Source organism: Gopherus evgoodei, chromosome 8 (assembly GCF_007399415.2).
Source record: "Gopherus evgoodei ecotype Sinaloan lineage chromosome 8, rGopEvg1_v1.p, whole genome shotgun sequence".
Classification (NCBI taxonomy): Eukaryota; Metazoa; Chordata; order Testudines; family Testudinidae; genus Gopherus; species Gopherus evgoodei.
The window spans coordinates 3,127,747-3,154,344 of record NC_044329.1 but is presented as its reverse complement, the minus strand read 5'-3'; the positions used below and the strand labels follow the sequence as shown (position 1 = coordinate 3,154,344).

Genomic DNA, 26,598 nt, shown 5'->3' with positions numbered 1-26,598 from the left:
ATGGTTAGAAACCTTCGTCTAATTTCAAGTCTAAAGCTCCTAATATCCAGTTTGTACCCATTCGTCCTCGTGCCTACATTAGTACTAAACTTAAATAATTCCTCTCCCTCCCTAACGTTAACCCCCCTGGTATATTTATATAGAGCAAGCATATCCCCCTGCAGCCTTCTTTTGGCCAGGCTAAACAAGCCAAGCTCTTTGAGTCTCCTTTCATAAGGCAGGTTTTCCATTCCTCAGATCATCCTAGTAGCCCGTCTCTGGACCTGTTCCAGTTTGAATTCATCCTTGAACATGGGACACCAGAACTGCACAAGCTGCTAAGGAGAGCTATAGCATATATCGCTCAGGTGTTTTAAGTGTAGGTGAAGGTGCTGTGCTTCTGGTTCTCTTTGTGGACAGGAACGGTTTCCACCATTTTCTTGCCATGATATCAGCTGTTGCTTAAATGTGGCTCTTGCATTAGAATAAATGGATCCAAAGAAATGGAACCAGCTTTAATAGAAAGTGTAAAATGTTTGTTCCTGTTCTAAACTGATTTGCCTGTCTGTAGGTGGCTGACTAAAGGTTTTCATTATCTCCTGCCAGGTATTTTTTACGGGATGTCTGCTCTATTCATTCTCCTTCATGACCACGTTCAATAGTTCTAGGTATGGGTTTCCCTTGTGCAGATTTTGGAGTTAGGTTTTGACAGTCAGCAGGCATTGGGCACCAGACAGACACAGGCTGCTGCTGTTGGATCTTCTTCCCCCTTCTTACAGAGCAACTGGGCAAAACTTCTTAACTCCATTTTTGGGCAGAACCCTTAGTTGGGATTGCTCAATGAACTGCAGGGTGTTTTGTTTTTTCCCCCTCCCACCGAGAAATTTCCTAGTTTGTTAGAAAAGAGCTGTACATCACGTTTCCTGCATACTTTCCAGGGTCGACCCTACCATGGAGAGACTTTCTCCAAAAATAAACCCAAATGAAAGAGACCTGAAATCAGTGCTACATGAAGTGTTTTTAGCCACCAAAGTGAGCTTCATTTCATGTTTGGGCTCTCTGAGATTTGCCTCCGAGTCCTTGGCATACATTGCAGTTGCTAAGAGACTGCTATGGTAACTTATGATCCTGAGAAGGAGAGGGCTAAGCCAAACATCTAGCATTCTCAGAATGTGCAGGTGAAAAATTCTTTAGGAAACTACTGGGGAACTATAACCGAAATAAATATTTCCCTTCTGTAGTCAGCAGAAAAGAGACTTCAGACCATCCTACCAAAGGGAAATACTCCCTTCAAGGCTTCAGTTCTTCCCAGATTTCTAGGGCTTGATGGCAGCTATTGTAGAGAAGTCTAGAAGCAAAGCCAGTTCCACAAGTAAGCAAAAAAAATCCCACCTGACTCTCTGCTCCACTTGCCCACGGACCAGAGCCCTCATTCAGTTTGCGGAATCTATGCTTTCATATCAGACAGATGAGTTCTAGATAGAGCCTGGCTTAAACCTACCTCCTGTCACTGTCCTATAGGTGAGCAGTTGACTAATCTTGCATCAGAAGATTCTTGAAAGGAGCAGCACAGCTGCTTAATCTTCAGAGATCCACCAAGTAGCATTGTGGAAGCTTAACTTGGTATTTTGATGCCTGCAAAAAGGTGGCAGATTCTAAGACCTGTGCAGCCATCATCCTTTTATCAGGTGCTCTGCAGAAAGTGCTGTATAATAATTATTGCGGAGTCACTCTGAGGTCAGATCAGGTGTGACCAATTAACTCCAGTGTGGAAGCATGTGGGTCTGGAGTGCCTCACTTGAAGGCAGAGCGAAGCAGGGACAGAGGCACTGCAGGGAAATCTTCAAAGTGCCAAACTCAAGGAAACTCACTTAAGGTGAGGTTCATGTTCCTTTTTGTTACCAAAAATGTCAAACCCGGGGGGGTTAAGTCTGGGCTTTAGGGAGCGTGTGTGTATGCTCTGTTCAGAACAGTTAGTTACAACGCCGTAATGAAAATGGCACTCAAACTGCTTCAGCCACTATCTTTGTCTTGCCATCAAAGTAACATTACATCAGCGTGACATTCTGCCTATGAAGCTAGTGCTGTGCATTGCATGCCTACAAAATGGTCTTAAGATTAGACCATCCTTGAAGTAAATACTTCTTCATAGGTCACAAGATTGCATTTATTTCCTTCTGTCCTAACTCTGTACCTCAAGAGGAAAATAGCATCAGCTGGATGTGAGGAAAATTAATTCATTCCAAGTAAATTTCAAAAGTGCCTTCAGAAAGTCCATAGCTGTCTGTGCCATATATTGCTAATGGGAAAAAGGGGCTTTGAGTCATCAGTTGTCTTATGGCTGAAATTATGTGGTGAAAAAGTTTATCATTCTAAGCACCCATTCTTTCTGTAATCTATTATTGCCCATCAGACCCGAGCCACATCAGCATTCTGGGCAGGAAAATCTCAGGCCAACTATGAAAAAATTGGCAAGGGAGGAAACTGGTCCTCCAGCCATATGGCTACTGCACAATTAATGCCACAGACTTTGGTGATGGATGCTGCTTTTGTTGGACAGGTACTGCATGCAGTAATACGCTCTCCATCCACACCCCAAATTCCTTCCTGTACATCTAGATCTGCCGTTTCCCTTAGCCCATCCTTCGTATTTCACCACTATTAAAATTCCATACTAAGAAATGGTAAAGCCAGATATAAGTACAGCGGAGAGAGACTTCCCTACCTGACAAGTTTTTCTTCGCTTCACCTCCTCAGATGTTAATGTAATTTGGCCAACATTGGGTGGTTTATGCTCTGCAGACACAGTGGGAGGTGTTAAGGGAAAGCAATCTCAACTACAAGACTTCCATGACATTAGTTCTCTGCATATTTTATAGCACATGAAACACACCCTCTGGCAGTGATTCTAGGAGACACAGCCAAGCCCTATTTCTGCTAACTGACATGTTTGATTCTGCCTCCAAAATTTTGCAGAGGAAACCCACTGGGAAAAGAAAAATCAGGTAAGCAAATTCGTCTTTTTTGCACTAGAGATAGACTGGTGTCTTGGTGATTTTTGTTTATTTCCTAGGGATGGAGGAGAAAGGACTACTTCAGTGGGGGAATATCAGAGATGGCTTGTCTCATGATGTTTACAGGCCCTTTTAGATGTCATTATAAGTGCTCTTGCTCTCAGCTGACAGAACTGAAAGCCTGTCAAGGAAGGAGAAATGGCTTCTGATGTTCCCGGATAGCTATTTTATTAGCTTCTAGCTTCATAGCATACAGTAGGATGACATAGCTGAAGAAAATTAGTACACCTGAGACTTTGTCAGCCTTGTATTCGTTGAGAATGAAAAGTAGTTTGATCAGTTTGTGTAAAAACATATCCATCCTTCTTTCCTCTCAAAAGATTGGAGCTCTCCCTTAGGAAAGAAAGGAAAACTGCTTCTGCTCTTTTAGCAATTGCTTCTGATTTTCCCTGCTTCAGAGCAAAGTGCAGCTGTATCATTGTATCTTCTACTTGATTGATCACTTGAAGTTTAGAAACTGAGAGAAATGTTCCACTTATTTAAAACCTAAAATGGGCATTTTTAGGGGAGTTGACAGGCTGACCTTGGTTCTGCTAGTGCTTGTATCCAGTGTAGCTGAATGGCTTGGGACTTGCTAATCAGCTACCACGGTGTTAAGCCATATACGTGAAGAACAGCATGATCTAATGGATTGAACTCAAGCCTAAGAGTGAAGAGCTGCCTAGTGCTAATCCTACTGCTGTAACTAACCTGCTGCATGGCTGTGGCAAGTTTACTTTCACTCTGTCTCACTTTCCACATCTGCTTATCTCACAGGTATGCACTGTATAAATGCCAAGTATTCTTAAAGCCATAATATAACAGGGGAAGCAGATATACAGGTCATTTGTTCTATTCAGCCACTAGACGGTGCTTGACCTTTTAGCCTTGTGTCATGGCACACTAGAGATGTTCAGCTATCGGCTGTAACACTTCAGTCTTGAAATTACTCGTGTCTACAAGGCTACACATGGAGTGACTGCAAATTTTTATTTCACAACCAGAATACCATGCTCTGATAAAATGGTTATAAACAAGTGTATAACTTGCTCATAATTATCTTTCTCGGTCTTCCTAAACATTTAGTTTCTAGGAAGGAATTGTTGCTATGAATCTAACAAGGAATTTGCTCTGCAGATACAAATATTTGTATAAAAATGCTGAAACTGCAAAGCAATAAATATCTGTGTAACACTGTTCGTTCCAAGGGTGTTTTTTTTTTTTTTATGTTCTGTTAATTTGTGTATCAAGTGGCTCCTACCCTAGTGGCTAGAGCAGAAGACTGGTGGTAGAGACCACTTGCACATAGACAGCTGGCAGTTTGGGGGGAGGGTGATGTAAAAAAATAGGGATTGCATCAATAAATAAAGAGACTGCTCCAAACTAGTTCATCTCATTTGAATAAAAGTGGACCAGTTTAGGTGTGGTACAGGGTACTCACTAAAGTGATATTCAGCAGCTATTTTATTATTTAATTCTAGTTCATACCCCCCAAAATAACAAAGTTGTTTATGCCCAGGCCCCTGGATTCACTTCCCAGCAGTGTAGGTGACCTGTATGATCATGGGCAAGATGTCTAACCTGTCTGTTCCAGTTATCCGTCTGTGCAATAGGGATAATGCCTGCACACCGCTGAGAGATGCTGAGACTTAATGTTTGTAAAGCAGTTGGAGACCCTTGAATGGGAGCTGCTCTCTATCTGAGGTAGTATTATTAGAGTGGTACCTAGTGATGGACCAGGACCATCTGGTGCTAGGCACTGTGCAGACACAACAAAAAGATAGGCCTTGCCCCCAAAGAGCCTCTTCAAGGGAAAGTCCACGTTCCACTTGGCCAGCCACTGAAAATGAGGATTCCCATCCTATGACACTTGTGGAAGAGATTAGGCAAGAATCTCTCATCTGTGCCAGTTTTCCCTGCCATCAGTCAGCTTGCTTATAAGGCTCAAGACAGTAGGCAAGAGATAGGGGAGGGATAGCTCAGTGGTTTGAGCCTGCTAAACCCAGGGTTGGGAGCTCAGCCGTTGGGGGCCATTTAGGGTTCTGTGGTTTTAAAAAAAAAAAACCTGGGAATTTGCCCTGCTTTGAGCAGGGGGTTGGACTAGATGACCTCCTGAGGTCCCTTCCAACCCTGATATTCTATGATATTGTTGAGCGTGATCATGGTGTGCCATTTACCTAGCTAGGCCCTAATTTAGCAAAGTACTTGGCAGACTTTAAGGATGTAAGTACTGTACCTTGTGGCAGTTCTGTTTGCCATGTAAATCCTTTGTGGCTGGAGTAGCTTGGTGTGTTTGGGTAGCTGTGCTCTTAGGCTCTTTAATCCAGGCACATGTATAATTTATTAAAAGCATTAATCTATTGTCATAATGCAGGTCCTGTTAAGAAAAACAGAAAACCTAATAAAAAGACAATGAGTGACAGCACTAAGATGTATATAGGAAGGGGGGAAAGGGGCCTGGCCTGGGGTTACCAGTTAAGACTCATTTACTTTCACTGGGAATCTAACCCATTACCCAACTCCAAAAACCTCATTTTTTTGCTAGGCTCTTTCTTCCCTGTCCCTCTAACCTTTTCCTTGACTATAAATCATTTAATGAGCTGTCAACAACTGATTGTTGCCCTGTGGAGACAGGGCTAGCTTAGACTCCATCCAGATCCGCACAACACTTAAGTCAGGTGCTTAACTTAAAACACGGGGTAGTCTGCATTAACATCAAACGTTTGAAGTGAAGCATGTGCTTAAATACCTCCCTGATTTGGGGCTTCAAAGAAGTTGCATTAGTTGTGCCCCCAGAGGGTTGGAAAGACAGGTGCTATACTGCTGCAGATACCTGATATGAGCATCTCTCGCCTTGGTTTATCACTCCCAAGTGCAGTTGAATTCAACTCACTTAATTCCTGTACTACTGTTAATGGAGAGGTGATGTGCATCTAATGCTAGTTAAGCAGCTCGTAGCCCAAACTCTTTAATTGCTTCAGATTAATCAAATGGGATCAGTGCTAGTTCAGATGGTAAAACTACAGCTTTCGAGACAGGATTACAGGTTCTTGCCCCAATGAGATGCTGCACAATGTCCCCAGAGCCCTATAAGTAGTGGCCTCTTGTTTGTGGTTTTGCTCTGTTCCGGTTTTTGGGAAGGAGTTGATATTGTAACAAGGAGAGGGGAAAAAATGTTTGTTTGTTTGTTTGTTTGTTTACCACTTTGAGAACTAAAACCTACTTGTTGTGGAATTTCTGGAAAAACAGGCCTCTTTGGGTTTTGTGGGAATGTTGCTTTGGTGCTTCACACTCACAGTTTTCTCAGCCCTTGAAGGAGCAATTGACTCCCTAACAGACGCTGTTTCTTTTAAGAGTATGAGTTAAGCAGATGGTGAAGTTTTGACCAGTCTCAATAAGTCACTTCCCCTCTGTTCAGGTTTTGCTTCCAGGATCTCTGTGATGACACAAGAATAAAAACCTTTCAGACCTTCTTTGCAGCTCGTGGCGGAGGAGCAGAACCCCAGTGTTAGTTTCTTTATCTCCTCTAAGGGCTTTTGGGAATTCCCTCAGAGCCTCTCCCTCCAGAGAAGGAAAATCACATTGCTTTAGGGCAGCTGAAGCCTGAAGAGTATTAACTCTCCAGTCTTCAGCAAACTGTTGTAAGCCTGCTGCCACTTGGAGGTGTCTATGGAGAGCTAAAACCTAATTTTATAAATGTGGGAAGCGTGCCTTGCTGGAGGAAGGATTATTGTCTGCCAAGACAGGGACCTGGTAGATCTGGGCTCTGGAGCTTTACAACAGATTTTGTGTATTACCTTGGGCAGGTTACATGCACAGTTGGGGCCTGGTTCTCAATGCTGAAAACCCTCTACTCCCAGTTGAAATCATTGAGAGTTATGAGTGGGTGCTCAGCAGCTCTGAAAACCAGCCCTAAGTGGCTCAAGTTGGCAGCACCAAAACTGAGGCTTAGCAGCTACTCTGAAAACACAGGGCTGTGATCTCTGCATGTCCATTTCTTATCTCTGAAACTGGGACAGCAATACTGCTGAACCTCGAAAGTGGCATGCTTAGAAGACTGATGGCTGTGAAGAGTCCAATACTATGTTGATGAGCACCAGCAAAAAGCCTATACAAATAAATAGATGGCCAACCTTGAGCTGGTGTTCTGGGTTTTTCTCTCTTTGCCTTGCTGCACCCCATCATTAGAGACTGCCCTGCCAGGGGTGTAGGGAGAACTCTCCTGCAGCAGCACCAGGCAGTGTTAAGAAGCTCAGCAGTGAGCCTGGAGAAGAGGTCTAGAGAGAGATGCAGATACACAGTGAGCTGAGAAGAGGCTGGGGGAAGGGCTTAAGATATGTAGGAAGTGGGCCAGGTAGACAATCCTCGGCTGCTTATTAAAGGAGCCCTAGGCTGGAGCGAGAAGAGACCGAAGGCTGAAGTTCCCCAACCAGCCCACCAAGGAAGGTAGAACACAAACCCCCCTGATATTAGGGGTAAGGACTAATTAGTCTGGAGTTGGGCTGAAGCCTCAACTCGAGAGTGGAGACAATTGTTTGTTGGACTACTAATTTACCCCAGAGGAGGTGAGATTATAAATTTCCCAGACGGAGGGCCGAGTCAGAGTGGACGTCAGCAAGGGCTGCCAAAGCAGGAGCGCTTGACGTGGCATGCCATGCCTAGTCACAAGGGGGCACCCTGGCTGGTGAGTGACACTGCTGATGGTGTTACCGGAAAAGCATACTGCTGGTTTTCAGCCCATGTTCATGAGTCAAGCTGGGAAAAAGAGGTGGTACACAGAGCCCTTTCTTAATCACGGAGCTGCTTCTGCTAAAAGCAATCAGCAGCAAAATATTTAATAACGTTGATATTTTAATGTGCCATCGTTAGGTTTCAGAGTTAATACCTAGTGGCTAAAGCATTTGGGCTGGAACCTCTGTCAATGTCAATAGGCATAGCTCCATGCTAGTCAATGGAGGCCTGGTTTTTCTGACTGTAGACTTAGTAAGACCACAGCAGATCAGGTTATGTTCAGGAGGTTTTCTTCACAACAAAGGCTGGAAACTTAAGCTTTCATTAAAAAAATAAAGTAATGTGTCTTTCGAAGCTGATGGGCACCCCTGGGAGGGGCTGCTTTGAGGAACCAGCTCCATCTGACCCTGGCTGTGCCTCAGGACCTTTATCGCCTTCCCTTTTGCTTTGTACAATGTCTGGCAGATTTTATAACAGATGGTTTTAATATAACTGCCCAAATGGCCCCTAAATCTCTTCCCTGGGCTAGTCATCTCTGCTGCTCTCTGCTCTCCAGCTCACAAGCTGAACAGATTGAGATCACATTTAATTTGCTTGCCTCTGTTTCACTCTAGCCGGTGCCACAGCCGCGACTTCCCTTGTTTTATTGTATCATTAGAAACGGTAGCTGTTTCTGGACACTTAATGCAGGTCAGCAGCGGTGCTGCTTCTCATATATAAAGCTCAAGACCGTATTATACATCACCCACTGTAACAGTCCCATACCTCACAGCACAACTGACTCCCAGGTCTCGCTGCAGAACAACTACCCCTGCACATGGCTAGTTATTCCCTTGGAAGGCAGATTGAGACCGGCTGGCTCAGATGCAGTTCAAACCCAGCCCAGGTTGATAGCAAACAAACTCGGCTAGCTATTCAGCCTGCCATCTTCCGTAAGTGCCCAATGCCCAAAGACATGGTTTGAACTAAAGCCTCCTTTGAAACACAGACCCTTAGACTGCTCTTTCTTCACTTAAAAGTTCCTGGAGCAAGCTGCTCCTTCAGAGTTCAGCTAGCATGGGGATGGGAGTGGTATAGGAGACGGCGTAGGATAGAATAGCCTGGACTTTACGGGCACTGCAAGCGCGAGCTGCTGGAGGAATAAATCCCTGGCCGGGCCAAGCTCTGAAAGGAGGAGTTACTACACTCAAGGTGATTGTAATAGGAGGGGAAAGGCTTGAGGATGCTTTGCTTTCTTACCTTTTCACACCAGTACAGGGCCTGACTTCAGCTGACCCTTAAATCGCCCTGTGCACTTAGCTTCAACTGCAAAATCCCAGTTGGCTCGTCTCCCTTCCCACCCACTCCTGGAGGTGAAAACCCTGAAATGTGGCTATAGACTAATGATAAGAAATCCTCCTCTCAGCTTTTTCATTCCACCACGAGGTGGCAGTAGGTTAAAGAGAAACCCCTACGCGAGGCTGGCCGGGGAGTTCTCCAGTCGCAGTAGCCACTGCACTCGCAAGCCCAGACCGAGGCCACAGAAGTGACACGCAGTCCAGCTGGGCCAAGTGGCAACACTGACATTTCTTCTCAACACTGAGTTGATTTCGTGCGAGGCTGTGGGAAGCTGGGTCGAGGACAGCGTGGGCTGGCAGCAGAAGGGGGTTACAGTCAGTCAAACACGTTACCGTGACAAACTTTACATACCGGCGTCTCGAACTGGACAGAACGGGGCGGGGCACTGTGCCTCATTCAGGGTAACTGTTTCTCAGTCTGCGGTTAAGTTAATGAAGCCCCCATGCACAGAGCTGCTACCCTTCGCCGTGTACCCTACGAGCTCGGCACTCATGCTAGTGGGAGTTGGACCAGTCACAACCTAGGCCAGATCACGCCAGAGATCATGAATGAAGCCATTCATTTAGACTCTCTGATGGCCAACCCATACCAGATACCACCCTTCAACTCGGTTGGACAGAGCATCACTTTCTCCATGGGGTACAACCTGCTTGGGAGCGTATCACTCTGCAATTCTGTGACCATGTTCTGGATGGCTCAGGAACTTGGTAATGGGGATATAGAGCCTTTCACCTTCAGGTCACGAGGTCACATTCAATCCAGGTTGGTACTGACCAAAAATTGCTACTCGGCTATGTAGTGGCCTGTGCAAATTGAGTGGGGGCTCGATTCCAGAGCCCAGTGTGAAATGTCCATGCTAAGAAAATGTCACTGCCATTGGCCCTGGAAATCCCAAGACTGAATGGAGCTGAGGCTGAACCACCCCATCCTTCTTGGAGGTGATTCTTGCCCAGCAGAAAGGACACTGGTTGGAAGGGCAGGGTGGGGACGCCAGTAGTGCTGCTGCCCTGTGCTATACCTGTTCTGTAAATGAGGATCAGCCTTCAGCCTCCCAGCCTGTCAAGCTGGTATCTTCCATGACACTGAATGGCACACGCATGTTTCTCTCCTGCATAGTCATAGCATGGAAAGGTGTGACTCATGGTCATGCAATGACAAAAATAGCCAGGGAAAGTACAATTGCATTCTGCTGTTCAGCCACCTACGGGTTTCAGATGCGATGTTATAGGAGAACATAGCCACAAGCAGTAGCTGTTCGGGAATGCCTTTTAACCTGGAAAGTAATTAGGAATTGGGTTACCTTAAGTGTCAGCTTCAGGGTCACTGGGTGTAGTATCTCATAACTGGGATGGGGTATTATCAACATCTCTGTGAGTCCAGACGTTATGATGGCTGGAGGTAGAGCAAATAATGAGGAACGATGCATTCGGATATCAGAAAGTTCACATCACTTTATGGCTGGACAAATAGAGCTGCCTGTAAACAGAATAATTTAAGTAGAAATAAGCTAACCATCTCTAACATGTCCTCTATTGGGACACTATTCTACTTCTTTCAGGGAGATAGCCTATCAGTGGGTCCTTCCCTGAGTTACTAGCCCCCCTTTGGATTATGACCTAACGAGGTCACCCTGAGTTCGATAGGCAGCCTATCTTCAGTTACCTTGAAAAGTCCACCCATCTACACTAGTTTCCTGATTGGTACTCTCTCCAATTATGTGTATAGATTGTTGTTATCTTAGGTCCTTGATAGGATTTTTAAAAAGACTATATGAGTATCAACTAATTGCTTCTCCTTCGCTGCTTCCAGCACCTGTGCCTGCCACTGCATGACTATAGCCACGCAACAACTCCACCCTCACCCAACGGACCAGCTACAGCAGGCTGCCATGCACACAGCTTTCTCCAGACGCTGCCCATGCACCGAGCCTGCGCTCCCTACGCCAAACCTGACATGCAACTGCCTCCTATGGTGTCAAAGGGAGCAGTCGTGTGCACTTTCCTGGCCTGCCAAACAGACCTAGGATTTCCCGATGCTCTGCTCACTTCCATGGGAGGCCAATGAGCTGACTTGCAACATCAGGAGCACAGAAGGGTCAAGCTGCTAATTAGCTTTGAAATGTCCCATTTCTTTTAACCACAACCTAAACATTCCTTGCCTGGAAGATTAGGAAATGTATAGCATTCAGTCCGGGGCTCTCTTTGGGGTGAGTTCATAATTAAACCTACCTGAACTAGACGTTTGGATCAACGAATGTGTTTAGAAGCACATTCTCGCTTTGATCTTTTTTTGTGAGCCCACAATTGTCTGTACATTCACTGTTTTTCCACTAATGTTAATACCTTTACACACACATTTGGATGGAAGGAGGCACATTGAACAGATTCTGGGCACACTAGACAGCATTACAACCTACTGTGTAAATCGCAGATTCAGTACTTTAACAATGGATTTTTGACTATCAAACTGCAGCAGTGCCTTAGAAGTTGTCCTGGTCAGTTGGCTGTTGCAACGTTCTAGTGACTTTCCCTGGTGTTACTGTATAGCTCACATGAAGTACGGAGATAGATAGATCTATTCTGCAGAGAAGGTAGTGCTGTGAGTTCTAGAAGCAAGTGTCCTGGTTCTATCCTTGATTCTGCATCACATGGTACAACGGATGAGTCTGTGGAAGAACAGAGCATGGGGCCTGGTGCACTAGAAACAGGTGTGTGTGTGTGCACGTGGGTGGGCACACACACACAGATTATACCGTCTTTAGTTTAATTTATGTGTCAGTCAGTAATTGGAATATGCTTCTAAAATGCAGTTCTAATATTTGTGCCCGCCGATCTGGTTGGTAGTGTAGACAAGCTCTGAGAGACCACAAATATTAGAACTGCATTTTAGAAGCATATTCCAATTACTGACTGACACATAAATTAAACTAAAGACGGTATAATCTGTGTGTGTGTGCCCACCCACGTGCACACACACACACCTGTTTCTAGTGCACCAGGCCCCATGCTCTGTTCTTCTAATATAGACGCGATAAATTGAACACTCAGAGCTCTCCCGTCGACTCCAGTACTCCACCAGAATGAGGTGTGCAAGTGGAGTCGACAGGAGAGCATCAGCTGTCGACTTACTTCAGTGAATGCATCGCAGTAAGTAGATCTAAGTACGTTGACTTCAGCTACGCTATTCACGTAGCTGAAGTTGCATATCTTAGATTGACCCCAGGCAGTAGTGTAGACAAGTGATTCCATAGAAAAAATGCAGGACTTGCAAGTAAAACGATGTTTATTCTAAGTGCCAGTCAAACAACCTCAACATGGGATCTGAAGATTAAGCTGGTTTATTCCACTACCTGCATCATCATCATCAGAATAGGTATACCCTCAGTTCCACCTCTTCAACCTCACTGCCCTCTGCAGAAGGGAGTGGCCCTCCCATTGAAAGCTGGTAGAGAATTTTGTTGAAGATACACAAGAATGCAGTCCAAGACACCAGGGCCGGCTTTAGGAAGTGCGGGCCCAATTCGAACAGTTTCAACAGGGCCCCGGCAGAGATGACTTAAAAAAACAACAACACACACATGTAAAAAAAACACATGGGGCTTATACTCACTGGGCAGTGCTCCAAGTCTTCAGCGGCACTTCGGCGGCGGGTCCTTCACTCGCTCCAGGTCATCGGCGGCACTGAAGGACCTGCCACCGAAGACCCAGAGTGAGCGAAGGATCCGCCGCCGAAGTGCTGCCGAATACCCAGAGCACAGCCAGGTGAGTAAAAATTAAAAAGGCGCCTCTAGCCAGGGAAAGGATTCTCACTGGGTGCGGGGCCCTCTTAGGCGCGGGGCCCGATTCGGGGGAATTGGTGGAATAGGCCTAAAGCTGGCCCTGCAAGACACCCTCTCCTAGCTGGGATGGCTCCTGAAATGCTAGGACGAGTAAAAGAGTGCTGAATGTACTGGATTATAAATTACATTTAATGCAGTAGGGCTAGTCAATGGAGGTATAACCAGCAGAGGATCTGGCCCTAGATCCATTGGGCCCACACCTAAATGTGCATTAGAAGGAGCTCAATTGCAGTCAATGGAACTGCAGCAGCGTAAATAAGAATCATAGAATATCAGGGTTGGAAGGGACCTCAGGAGATCATCTAAGTCCAACCCCCTGCTCAAAGCAGGGCCAATCCCCAGATTTCTACCCCAGTTCCCTAAATGGCCCCCTCAAGGATTGAACTCACAACCCTGGGTTTAGCAGGCCAATGCTCAAACCACTAAGCTATCCCTCCCCAGACCCATAAAGGGTATTTGGATGGTAAACCATTGTCAGCCCACAATATTATTTGTGACACTGAAATTTGTACACACAGACATCGCTATTAGAAAATCACAGCCAGGCTGGGTTCAGAAATTCAAAGCAGAAACAGAAATCTCCTCTTTAAAATCCGCCCCCATCCCTAGCTGTGATTTCAAAGGACAAGGAAGGGTTCAGAGCAGAGGCTGAGCCTGCAGAACAAAGGAGAGACTGTATACAATCCAGTTTCCTGGCCTTGTGGAGTTTAACCCCTTACGTTCTCCCACCATGAGTGGTGTGTGCAAATCAAAAATTAGTGAAAGATTTTGGTATCACCAACATTTTGTAAAAAGACTAATTGCCAAGAAGCGTATGCATGTGGGACCATTAGTAATTCTGTAGCTATGCAAATTAAAACAGTGATGTATGATTTATAGCTTTAATAATGGTCTGAAGGCTCTTAAATTTTAATCACTTGCAACATCCTTTTTAATATTCAATTACTTTATTAACTAATTAGGTCACTTGCTGAAAAAGCACATAAGGCGGGTGCTATTTTAATATCAGCTGTGCATCACAAAATCTTGGAAATGGTATAAATGGTTTATTTATTTTAAACAGATCATTAAGATTCCATCATTAATAAACCAATTATGACCAAAGGCAAGAAACTGATAGATGCCAAAAACGACACCAGCAGTGTCCATAGGCTGACTCAGTTTCTGAACAGTCAGGGAGGTGGTGAACTCAGATGGTGATTCATATTCAGCTGAGGAATAAGCTTCAAGGTACATTTGGTTCATTATAGATACACCTAGTACTTTTCGTACAAATTTAGATTCAACTGCTGAAAGCTCCACAGGTTAGTGATTCTGCTGCATCTAAAACCTTGAAAAGTAAAAGCTTTTGCGGGACCCCCTGACTGCTTTACAGCCCTTCTTTTGTATCCTTTATCAATAGCGAACGCAGGGCATCTTACTTGCATGGTGCATCTTAGGCTGTTGATCTGAGGCTTTAAAATTAAAGTAAAAACATTCCAAAGGAACAAAGGAGACTTAAAAGCAGCAAAGAGTCCTGTGGCACCTTATAGACTAACAGACGTTTTGGAGCATGAGCTTTCGTGGGTGAATACCCACTTAGTCGGATGCATGCTCTTAAGGGGACTTAAGCAGCACTTTTGAGAACAGGACGTTGTCAGGATCTAAGGACCTAGTATCCTGTGTCATTAAAGTCAACAGGGTTTTGACTCCTTTAGTGCCTAAGTCACTTTTGAAAATTGGACTTGGGCTTCAGAGTCACTTATGTGCTTTTGAAAATGTTGCCTACAGCCTTTCATTAAAGCTTGAGACACCCAAGCCCAGGTCAGTTGTGACCAAAGTTGTCACCAACTTGATGGTTGTTTGGTGTTCTCTGTCCAATCCTCAGTAGCAAAGTCTCTATTCAGCGCGAAGTTCTCCATTTGGCATCTTTGCTGACAGTCTCAGCTGAAGAGAGAGAGGCTCAATGGATGTGGTGAATAAACCACCTTCACCTTTAGAAGTGGCCCCTCTAGGTCAACATTAAGACATAGTCCAGTAAAACAATGGACAATAGCTTACTCTTTCACTGAGGGTGGTAAAACTATTCTGTAGCTAGAGAGGGGGTTTCAGGCTCCTGGGGGTTATCAGTCTGACCAGCAGGATTCACTCTCTTTGCACAGCGTACATTTGCACATCTATTCACCTTTTCCAGGGAAGTTTGGACTAGGCTCTCTCACAAAACACAATTACATTCCCTGAGCTCCAGGGCTAAGATAAAATCAGTGTGTTCTTCACCTGCACATATTGCATTGCACCAATTTTCACTAAAATCACAAGTATTTGCTGCCAATGGAGTTTACACTCTGACATCCTTTGAGTCACATGACCTCTGGCCCTGGCTGTAAACCAATCATCTTCAGTTGCTGATGAGCAAATAGCAAAATGTCTTTTTTTGCTTTCAGTCTGCATCACACCACTCACTAGCTTCTAGTGATGGAACTGTGGGCCTGTCTCTGGCTGGCATGGTTGCTTGTACCCTGCCACTGGAAAGTGACCTAATGAAAGGCAGTGATCCAGTTCTGGTTTTCAGACTGTAGGATAAATAAGTGGTGGGGAAAAATTGGAATTGAAATTCTAGCAATAACCATGGTTTAAATAATCTGTCAGTAATAACAGGGTTCCTCTCACCTATGGGCAGACTGATAGAGTCTTTCAGTGCTTATGTAGACTGGGTAGCAGTCCCCATTGCCAAAGAAGCTTGAGGTGTATCATGAACACAGGATGCTGTGGGATGGGAAAGGTTTATCAGCATTCATTGGGGATGACCTGCAACACTCACTCATGGACTTGGTAACCAGACAAGTTTCACTACGAACGGCTTTGTGAGCCAGAAATGGGAGTGACCCTGGGGCCAGAGATGTCTGTGTTCTAATGCCAGCCCCAGTGCAGACTCAGGCGAGCCACATGCTGCCTCAGTTTCCCTCACCAGCAAAATATGAAAAATACACACCTATCTCACGAGGTGCATGAAGATTAGTTAGCACTTGAAGGAAAGTGCTGATCAATATTAACTCTCTATCACTAATGGGAACTAGACTGTATTGCAATCTTCTCCAGTACAGAACTGCACCTGTTTATCGCTTTGCATCCAAAATCCAGAGCAATTACCAGTACTTCTTGCATGGCTTATAGACCCATTTAGTCACACACAAGAAATGGGCACTGAATCACTCTGAGAGGATCTATACAAGACAGTGCCCTGGGTGCCTGACAATGCCAATCCTGCTTAGAATCCCACAAAAGCATGTTAGGATACAAAGGTGGGGGACGACATCATAGGAGGATGTCCACCATTCACCTTCTCCTGCCATGGATTGGTACAACACATGCTGCTACCTATGCTGGATACAGCTTTTGAGGTCAGGGATTTTAGGAATACAGCCACTGACACCTCCCAATTCCTGCAGCCTTCTTTTCACAGGAAAAGCGGCTTAGTCTCTGAAACCTGCTGTGTTGATTTCAGCCTATGAACACACTGTTGTGTCAGAACAACTCCCAGAGTGCAATCATTCCACTTCGAGACCTGCACTTCTCTGTCAAATAGGTATGTTTTATCACAGTTCCTGTAATTCCTGCCCAGTCATTTATTCATATGCTGGATTCCTAGGTCTCCTAACTCATGTGTGCTGAAAAACAACTCCCAGCTTTGTAGAACACACTCAGACAAAGCAGAGCATGGCATTTAAACTAAAAGGTCACCAGTGCCCAGCATACAACTAGCACCAGGAGAAATAAGGAAAACAACGTGCAATAGAAACCACCACCAATGCTTTGTGACTTCCGCCACCATTCCCTTGCCTTCTCATGAAAGGAAGCCGAAGTCCTGTTCTCAGGCACAAAGACACTGGTACCAAAGAGTTGATTGTTACCCTCGCCAATTCAATTCAGTGTGACAGTGACACTTCACAGCACATTGCATCCAATCTCATTTGAAGCTGACAAAGATTGTTTCTGCTTTATATCTAGTGGTTTATTAATGGACTACAGCCTCTTAAGCAGATGCATATTCATTAGCTAGCCAGCTGTTAGGAGGTTCCCAGATGTTGAATGTAGCGCTGTCTTGGAATGTAATTTTTTTTCCTTATCATGAAGCAAAGCAATTGAAGCCCTATTAAAGAACCAGTTAATTACTAAACCGGTGCCTTATGGTACAAGGCTGTATTTTTTTTTATAATTTAAATCTGCAAACTCTTGGGGACTGCTCAAAATTGTTTAAAAAGAACCAGTAAATAGTCCTATACCTGTTTATATATAGCATATACCCAGAATCGGCAAAGAGTCCTAGCAGTTGTCAGTATTTATTGCTACTGTGAGTGTAAAAAAATTCAGATTTACATTCGTCAAGGAAGGCTCTCGAAAGCTAGTTAAAGGCTCCTTTCTAATAAACATTTCCATTCAGTATACAGTAGTTTCTGGTATGGTGTTCCTCCTATCGTTGTGTACAGGAACCATATAGAAATGGAGACTTTTCTTCTACGTCCTTGAAACTTGTAGATGTCTGAAGAGAAGCAAATCCCTTGCATCACATATGCATAGCCACACCCCTCTCTGTCCAAAATAGCCTACAAACTGTTTAGGACAGGACGTCCTATGTACATTAGCTGCACTCAATAAAGGATTGTCTCCATAACAGCCTTATTCTTCCCAATCCCTTTCAAGGCTATTCACTTTAATATATATATATATTTTTACGTTGTACATCTCTATGAATGACTGAAAACATCAGCTCCAAAATACAAGCCTTCAAATTGTTTTTGAAATGTTACAGGAAAAACAAAACACACACCCTTATTAATACGTTTGCTCAAAACATTAGGTCAGCTCTGACTAACAATTTTAAGGGAAAATTGTGCACATCAATTCTGGATAATATGGTGGAAACAGAATTGAAGTTTACAAACAGCTGGGCGTCATACCATTCCGCAGCCGGAGACTCCGATTAACATCTAGCACAGTGGTTCTCACCCAGTTGCATACAGGGACCTCTCTCCCATTTAGCAATGGGGGAAGGATATGGTGGTCACATTCCCCTTATGCCAATCTGCAACCTCCAGGTGTAATAGATACTTTATAGCTATCTATAAATATTGGACTTCCATTTCTTTATCTTGTACTTTCATTTCTTACTCTTTTATAGTCAAAAACCAGAGCATATGGAGATTGCTTTTCCTTCTTCCTACTCCATCTGATGTCAACCCTCAGACAATGGAAACTTTAATTCAGTGCTCAGCAATACAATACAAATTCATCAGAAGTCCAAAAATATTCACATCTGGCCATCTCTCCCTATCAGTGCAAACTGACATTACTAGATCTGTGATATCTAAAAGAGAAAAGCATTAACCTGACCATATTGTAAAGCAACTTTCTTTTCCTGTGGTCCGAACTCCTTCGTTTTATTAGACTGAAGAAAATTCTTACATTTATTTTTCACTGTTTTTGCAATGAAGTCCTTTGGTTTATAGTTAATTCCACTTCCAGATTCTCAGAATTGCAAGGTTGAAGTTGCCAAAGCTTTTAAGTAAGTGCTATTTAACAATTTTCCACTGGAATGTTAAGAAAACCAGAAATGAATATTGGCCTTTTGGTTTCATAGAGGCTTATTTTTGGACCAATTTTGAGAGAGATGTCCCTTTAAAACATTCCCCCCTCCTCCACAAATACATTAAAACTATTAATCAACAGCAGGTATGCAGCTAGTTTAGTAGTAATTATAAATACTTATATAATAGACACACTCACAGAGGAAGGCAGAGCCTGCAGAAGCAAGTTCTTGGAGTAAGTGCCCCCAGGAGCAAAGACCTAGGAGAATAAAAAAGTCTTCAGATGTTTGTTATACGGCTATTGTTGGGATCACCTTGTGTATAGGATGCCTGCCTGCATTATGTAAACGCTTCATTGATAAATCCCTCCCCTACCTCCCTCAGCAAGCTGCATCAGACAGTTCCTAGATGAAACAGATGCTGCTCTAAATACCCTTGTTTAGCGGTTTTGAATGGAATTTTTTTGTTTGTAGAACATATTGAATGCTCTGGTTCTCCCTGAACTTGCACCTGTGCTGCAGTTTCACTTTGCAAGGCGCTGGGTGCACACAACAGAAGACGTGTGTGTTTTTAAATGATCTGCTACACAAAGGCCTGGTTCACACTACACAGTTAAATCGATTTAAACAGCGTTAAATCGATTTAACTCTGTACCTGTCCACACTACAAGGCACTTTAAATCGATTTTAAGGGCTCTTAAAATCGATTTCTGTACTCCTCCCCAACGAGAGGAGTAACCCTAAAATTGATATTACTATATCGATTTAGAGTTAGTGTGGACGGAAATCGAAGTTATTGGTCTCATTCCTTTAATGTAGCTACCCAGAGTGCACCGCTCCGGAAATGGATGGTAGCCTAGGACCATGGACACACGCCACCGAATTAATGTGCCCTAGTGTGGACGCATAAAATCGATTTTATATCGGTTTTATAAAACCGGTTTTAGTAATTTCAATTTTATGCTGTAGTGTAGACGTAGCCAAAGAGACAGATATACAGGGACAGAGTCTACTGCCTACCAGCCTTTAAAATCATGGAACCTCTGGCAATGGAACTGCCTGTAGATTGAGCAGCTATTCATTGTGAGGGTGGTGGAAGCTGGATGTCACTGAGTGGTGAACAAAGCAGCAGGCAGAAGTTAACTCAATTTGAAAATTCCATGCGGGGACCCTGGTAGGGTCTGCCAGTGCAGCCTTTCCTAGAGGACTGAAATGAACACGACTGCGCAGCTGTACTGACACTGGTTGGGACAGCCTAGGGAATGCTCCACGGCTGTAGTTATTTCTTTACTTTTATTTTTTAGCACCCATCCCAACCGGTGGGCACTTTATCACGATTTGAAGATCATACAAAAGTTAGGACACTTGTAGCACAATCACTGGACTGGATGTAAGCAGCAAAAAAGCCAGCCCCTCCTTACCAGTAATAATTCACCATCAGATCCACCATCTCCCACCAGTTTAGCAGCATATATAGCCACATGTATTGTTTGGTGATACAATTCAAATCCAACTGCAAAGTTAATAGAAAGCTATTGTACAGGTTCTAGAATGTGTCAGGATCATTTGGGTTGTGTATTCAAAATGTCAGGTGAGTGTACAAAGGAATAGGTGAATCAGCTTTTACAAGTTCCAACTGTAATTTTTTTTTTTATAGGATTGGTTTAATCATGATAGTTTCCAAGAATATTTTATCTTTACCTGTGTGAACAAGGTAAAGAGTATTCAATAACAGTCTTTACATATTTCATATCCTGCAAATTGGCTGGTGAGACTTCTGAAATATATGGTCAATACCTTTGCTAAAAGCTTACAAGATGCGTTTGTGGATCTGATATTTCAGTTTTTCATGATACAGACCCCTTAAAGAGAAGTGGAAACTGCTATAATTTCCCTGCCTAATACTTCACATTCATCCTCCGTAGTGTCTCTTCAAGACCAAGACAGTCTTTGTTGTGCATCCTTTATATTGACAAGGAAGTAAACCTCCTTTTGTCAAGTTGTGTCCAAGCCCTACCTTTGACCACTGTCTAAACGTGTTCCCTTAACCTGCCTCTATAATTTGCATGCTCCTTGGGCTGGAACCACACTGCCTTTGGAAAATCCTAGATTATTTTGGACATTACCCAACCAAAGTAATCCCCTCCATCCACTGCTTTGGGTTAAATATGGGTCACCTACAGATTAGGCTCATCCTTAAAAGCATTGTCAGCTTTATATTTTTGCAGGATGGCAGGTGCTGCAACTCTGGGCCTGATCCCAGTGAATTAAATGGAAAGATTCCCATCAACTTCAAACAGTTTTGAACTAGGCCCTCATTTGGCAATTTATGGCAAATATTGATGTGTAGTTTTTTCTGTTAAAATGGTCTTTGGACTTTGGCTGGCATGAGGACTGCGGATGCATGCGTAGGTCAGCTATGTGGGTTACCATGCGACGAAGCACACTGAGAAACAGCGCAGGAAAAACCATACAAGAAAGCATAGCACTAAGATTGAAAGATTCTCTCCTCTCCCAGCACCACTGGGTCTAACAGCTGAGTAGCTTGAAACTAAAAGCAGTCTGCAGAATTCTGCTCCGATTCCTCCATTTGCACATGTTCACTAGGGCGTCTCAGGAGTGCTGTGTTGTCATCATAAACCAACTCATGAAATGGAAAGAAGTGCACTTTCCATGTAAACACGTATGAAAAAATAGGTTGAACTTTGGGCTTCCAGTCTTTGACCATGTCTCTAAGGTAAACACTTAGGCCCTTCATATTTTGCCAATAGTTCTAAGGAGTTGGAAGAGGAAAACCCAGTAAAAGCTACAGCAAGCCTATTTCAAGGGATTGATAGAGATCTTGAGTTTTGGTCCTACATTCCTGTAGGCTGTTGCCAGAACAGGAAGATCCTGGTCAGCAAAGCTGCTCCACACAGGGAGATAGCTAACACAGTAGTCCATTCATGCGTTGTTTGCCCAGCCAGTCACAATGGAGGCTGAAGAACCAACTTTTCTACCTCAGTGATCCTTGGACAGAGGCTCAGGAGCCGCAAGTTGCTCTTTAATGTGTCTCCTGCCATTCTTTGCAGCACATATTAAAACACTGATGTAATTATTAACCAATCCAAGATATTAACCAATCAGGATGCTTTTACTATATTAACAACCAAATGTAGAATACTTGGTCAGTCGTTTTAATACTGTGACACTTCTGGGTAATGTTGATTGCTAATTTGGCTCCTGAACCACAGAGGTCTGACTATCACTGCTGTACATTAACATTTGTATTGCTCTCTGTGATGCTGTACTCTATATGACTTATAGAAGGTATAATTACAAAGTTTATAATCTACTGAGGGTGGTCATCCTATTTGTATAAATGTATCACTTGTATCTGAAACTAGAAATATGAAATGTAACTCTGAGGTCCTACTGTAATTATGCAAAGGGTGGGCCATTAATGGTGGTTTGGAATCTTGATGGCTCCGATCAGCCAGGACAATTGACTGTGGATGGCTTTGTTTGCAGGCAGCCTTCCTGTGAGTCAAGCTGGGAGAAATGAAGGTTTGGGGTCTTACAGTGACATGGGATTGTGTCACCTGAACTGAAATCCATCTTTAACCTGGTGCTTTTCCGTTTAGGAGGGGTGGGAACCCAGAGGGACAAAGGATTCCTGCCTTATGCAAAAGATATACAAGTGGGTGGAACAAAACAAAGGGGGCAGCCATCAAGAGAAATCCCCTAGCTACCATCTGAGCTGGAACAAAGGCTGCACCAGGGGAAAGGATTGTGCCCAGACTAGGAAGGCATCCAGTCTGTGATAGAAGCTTATTGAAACATCTGAGGGTGAGGTTTTATCCGTATTCAGTTTTATTACTGTACTAGGCTTAGACTTGGGTGTTTTATTTTATTTTGCTTGGTAATTCACTTTGTTCTCTCGGTTACTACTTGGAACCACATAAATCCTACTTTTTGTATTTAATAAAATCACTTAACTTATTAATTAACCCAGAGTATGTATTAATACCTGGAGGTGGGGGGAGGGGAACAGTGGTGCATCTCTATCAGTGTTATAAAGGGTGAACAATTGATGAGTTTACCCTGTAGAAGCTTTATACAGGGTAAAATGGATTTATTTGGGGTTTGGACCCCATTTGGAGTTGGGCACCTCAGTGTTAAAGACAGGAACACTTCTTAAGTTGCTTTCAGTTAAGTCTGCAGCTTTGGGGCATGTGGTTGAGACCCTGGGTTTGTGCTGGAGCAGACTGGTGTGTCTGGCACAGCAAGACAGGGAGCTGAAGTCCCAGGCTGGCAGAGAAAGCAGGGCAAAAGTAGTCTTGGCACATCAGATGACTGTTTCCAAGGAGGGGGTTCCATGATGCAACCTGTCACTCTCTCCCATAGGTGAAATATCACCAGCTGAAGTGCTAGACTGTATTGGTCACAAGCATTTTTACCCCTGTTGACTAACCCTGCAGATTTAAATGACATGGTGGCTAAATCACAGGTGGTCAGTCCACATCAGTGCTCCCAACAGGGGACATGCACTGAAGAGAGACTGAGAAATCCTAGTCTAGAACCTGAACAAGCAGCTCTCTCATTGAAAGACTTTTGGGAAGTTTCTCCTATCCTTCCACATGTGCATGTGTCACCCTAACATTTGCAATATGTTGTAATAAGTTAGTCAGTCAACTTGGTCATGTAACTGTCCACAAACCAGTCTTGCTATTTTTAAAAGAAATTAGCAGAGTGGAATTAGACTTATGGCAGGGTTGGGAAACTTCATTAAAAAACAAAAAAACCAAACAATTAAGTAGTACTAAATACATCAACCCAATAGCTTCTAGGCTGCAGGGAGGGCAAACTACTGGATTATTCTTGTGTTTATTAATCCTGGGAGTGCAATGTCCCTAGAATTGCTTTTTCATTAAGGGGAAGCACCCGGGGTCACACCTCCCAGCATCTTCCTATATTTGCTGAGCATCTGCTTTGCACTATGAGCAAAACGCCTTGTATGGTCCTCTCTCTCTTTACATACATATCTTGGGCTGAAGTTTGCAGAGACGTGCCCAGCCTGAGCACATATATATGATTCACTTTTTCCTTGGGCAGAACCTTTAAGGATGGAAAAACCCCTGAGGTGTTCCAATGAACGTCAGGGAGGCATATTAGCCCATGCCTCATCTTTTTCATAATTCTTTATGGACCAGTAGCCTACTGTTGTGTTGGTCTATGCTAAGACTCAGTTCAATATTAAAATTATGGTCTAAGGACAGAGGTATTATATCTATGAAATGAATAGGGTGGGTCTATATAAACCATTGACCAAGATGACTTCATTTGGAGCTATTCCAATCCATTGGCTACAAAAGATACCTTAGGGGAAAAAAAGAGGATTTATAATAGGGACTAGAGTAACCCCAATGAGTTAACTTCTAAAAATATCTGAGAAACCAGGCAGGGACATAGATTCTATGTTCAGATAAAAGACTATCAGGCCCCATCCATAACAACCAGTCAAACTGAGTTTCAAGCACATCAGTCTAAACAGCTCACTGTAGCTTCCAATTGTTTACTCAGAAGACATTCGCTTTGACTGTCTGACAGTCTCAAATTGCGACACAATCTAACAGTTTGTCCTATTCGTTTGGCTTTCTATGCTTCTCCGCCATACTCTCCAAAAATAATCTCTTCCCTCCATCTTGCAATTCTGTTTTCCAAACCAGCTTGAATCGTACCATCTGTCACAAGATAAGTTCTGAAGATGATTATTCCAACGAAGTTTAAAGGTTTCAAAATGGCAACTGGAGAGAAGATCTTGCTCATCCACTAAAGTCTGCCTTGATTACTTTGATGTAACAACACTTGAAAGCTCCTATTCTTTGAAACTAATTTAAACACATTGAATTGTTGAAAGATTAAAAACCACAGTCAGCTAATTACACTCACTCTCATCTCTTATTCAGCAAATGAATCACTTTTCATTACCACTTAGCTGAAGTACATGAATTTCTGCCTAATTAGAAATGTTGTAGATGGAGCATTAGCAAGGCTGGAGCAGGTCAGGATATCTTGCCTGCTTCATTTTTAATTCCTAACAGTAGAGCCAGATAGGAAAGGCTGAAGATAAGAAGTCATTAAACAAATTTAAATTATTTATAAAAATTACTTTGCCCACATTATAATTATTTTTTTCCCCAAACACTCTTATAAACGTCAAATGGAATGAAAGGAAAAGCGGCCCAACATTGATTTTAATGACCATTTTAATGTTATGTATAACAGAACATTGTGAATACAATGGAAACAAAGTTTTATCAATTTAATAATAAAAAAGAAATCCAACATAAGAAAGGGGAGGTAATAAATTTCATACCTATAATATACTGCTTATTCTCAATAATACTCCCAGCTTGTGAGTATAACCATGTCTTTGTATTCCAGACTCTAGAATCATGATTTGTATGTGAACTTAAAATGCAGAATTACAGCAGGAAAACAAAACCTTAATTAATTTCCTTTATTTTCATTAAATCAATAAAGTCTTTGACTGCTACAGGTTTCCTTTAATAATAATAATAATATATATATGTATTATATATATTTAACTCCTTTCTATTGGATTCCACTGCTGCTAATGCCATATTTACATCAAAAAGTCACCAAATGTTGTATAAAATCTAAAATCCAATGCTGTTGGATTGACAAGGGTTTAGAGATTTAAAAGACAATGTAGTTACCTTTTTACTTTTCTTTTTGTGAAGATGATTTTTTTTTTCCTTTTGACTGCTGCTGACACTAACCCAGTGGCCCCTAGGGGTACATGTGGCATAAAGTTGCCACTGAAGTAGAACTGCAAAAAGTGTTTATATGCTGGAGTTTTCTGAAAGGAAACCATAAAGCAGCTCTGGATGAAATTTCTCCCAGTTCAGCACTGGGTATTAATTATAGCAGTAAAGGTGTGAAAAGCCCCTAAACCTCTTAATGATCAAATTGCTTAAAGAGGTTTTTACAATAAAAATTTGGATATTATAGCAGTGTTGCTGGAACATCAGCAAAAGTATATATACACATTTCAGGTCCCTTTGAATTAGCCATAAGCACATACGTAAGCTTTGTTTTTTTGGACAAAAATATATATTCTTATAAAAAACTGATCATTGTACTTGAGTGACTTCAAATATGGACTCAGAGTGGTAGTAAAAGGAATGGCTTCAATTATGACAAAGTGATTCAGGGAGAGAAAAATCAAGGTCTTCAAGAAAAAAAAAGAAACGTATAAAATTAGATTCAAACAGATTTACCCAACCCCCATTCCAGTCTCCCCACAAGTTTCAATGATAAAATTGGTTCTTCCTTCTAGAAAGGCTTTTGATGGTCTTGCTACAAAACAATGGCCTCTTAATTGCAAAGTCATCCAATTGATTCATCAGAAGAACCTTTCGTCTCCCCAGAGCTTGAACACTCGGTGTTTCAGCATTTACAAAACAGCCTTTTGGTTCTTTATGCAGGTTCATTTTAATTAACTGATAAAAGGAAAGGTATTGATCAGTGTTCTCCCTCCCTCCCCCAGCTCTATTTGTGCAGCTAAAAATCCTTCATTCACTCTGACCAATCCTTTACAATCTTTATTTGCTAAAACTGGCAAAATTTGCAAAGGCATCTTGCTTGGGTTGCACAGTTCCAGGGGTCATCGCAGAGGTCATAGCTATATTGGGTACCCCCAAGCCCATTGTGCCTGTCAAACCCATTCCAGCAGCTGGCACCCCCATGTTCACATTCATTCCCAGAATTCCCTGGTTCATCACAGGCGTGTTTCCCAAGGAGGTCATACCCATTGTACCCGTCATAACACTGGGCATCCCCATTCCCACAGGAATGGGCCCTCCCATCAATGAACTTGTTGGGAGTCGAACAGGCATCACGTTGGACTGGGAGTTGAGGCTCACAGCTGCAAAATTTTGAGTCATAACATTCACAGGTTGTTGCATATCTGCAGGAAAATGAAATACAACAGCCCTTAATTTAATCAATATCCTAGGGTTGAACATGGTGAATTACAATTTTAGAAGTTATGTAACTATATTGTGACTTTACAGTGAAAAAAGACAAAG

General features: G+C 43.0%; 1 protein-coding gene and 1 long non-coding RNA gene across 7 annotated transcripts in view; one reads left to right on the top strand and one right to left on the bottom strand.

Annotated features, from left to right (window-relative positions):
• The first annotated feature begins 238 nt into the window (after nucleotides 1-238).
• Nucleotides 239-26,598, top strand: part of LOC115656257 — a 36,654-nt gene continuing 10,294 nt past the window's right edge. For 2 of the 3 annotated variants that reach the window (XR_004001609.1, XR_004001610.1), the window contains exon 1: nucleotides 239-2,984. This is a non-coding gene — a long non-coding RNA (uncharacterized LOC115656257). Of the gene's footprint in view, nucleotides 2,985-16,423; nucleotides 16,505-26,598 lie in introns of all 3 variants that reach the window. The other variant, XR_004001611.1, reaches the window with a different exon arrangement.
• CLINT1 (clathrin interactor 1) overlaps nucleotides 24,733-26,598 on the bottom strand; it is an 82,141-nt gene continuing 80,275 nt past the window's right edge. For all 4 annotated transcript variants that reach the window (XM_030572725.1, XM_030572729.1, XM_030572728.1 and 1 more), the window contains one exon: nucleotides 24,733-26,477. In XM_030572725.1, coding sequence (XP_030428585.1) covers nucleotides 26,113-26,477 — 365 coding nt within the window. In that variant the 3' untranslated portion in view covers nucleotides 24,733-26,112. The remainder of the gene's footprint in view (nucleotides 26,478-26,598) is intronic.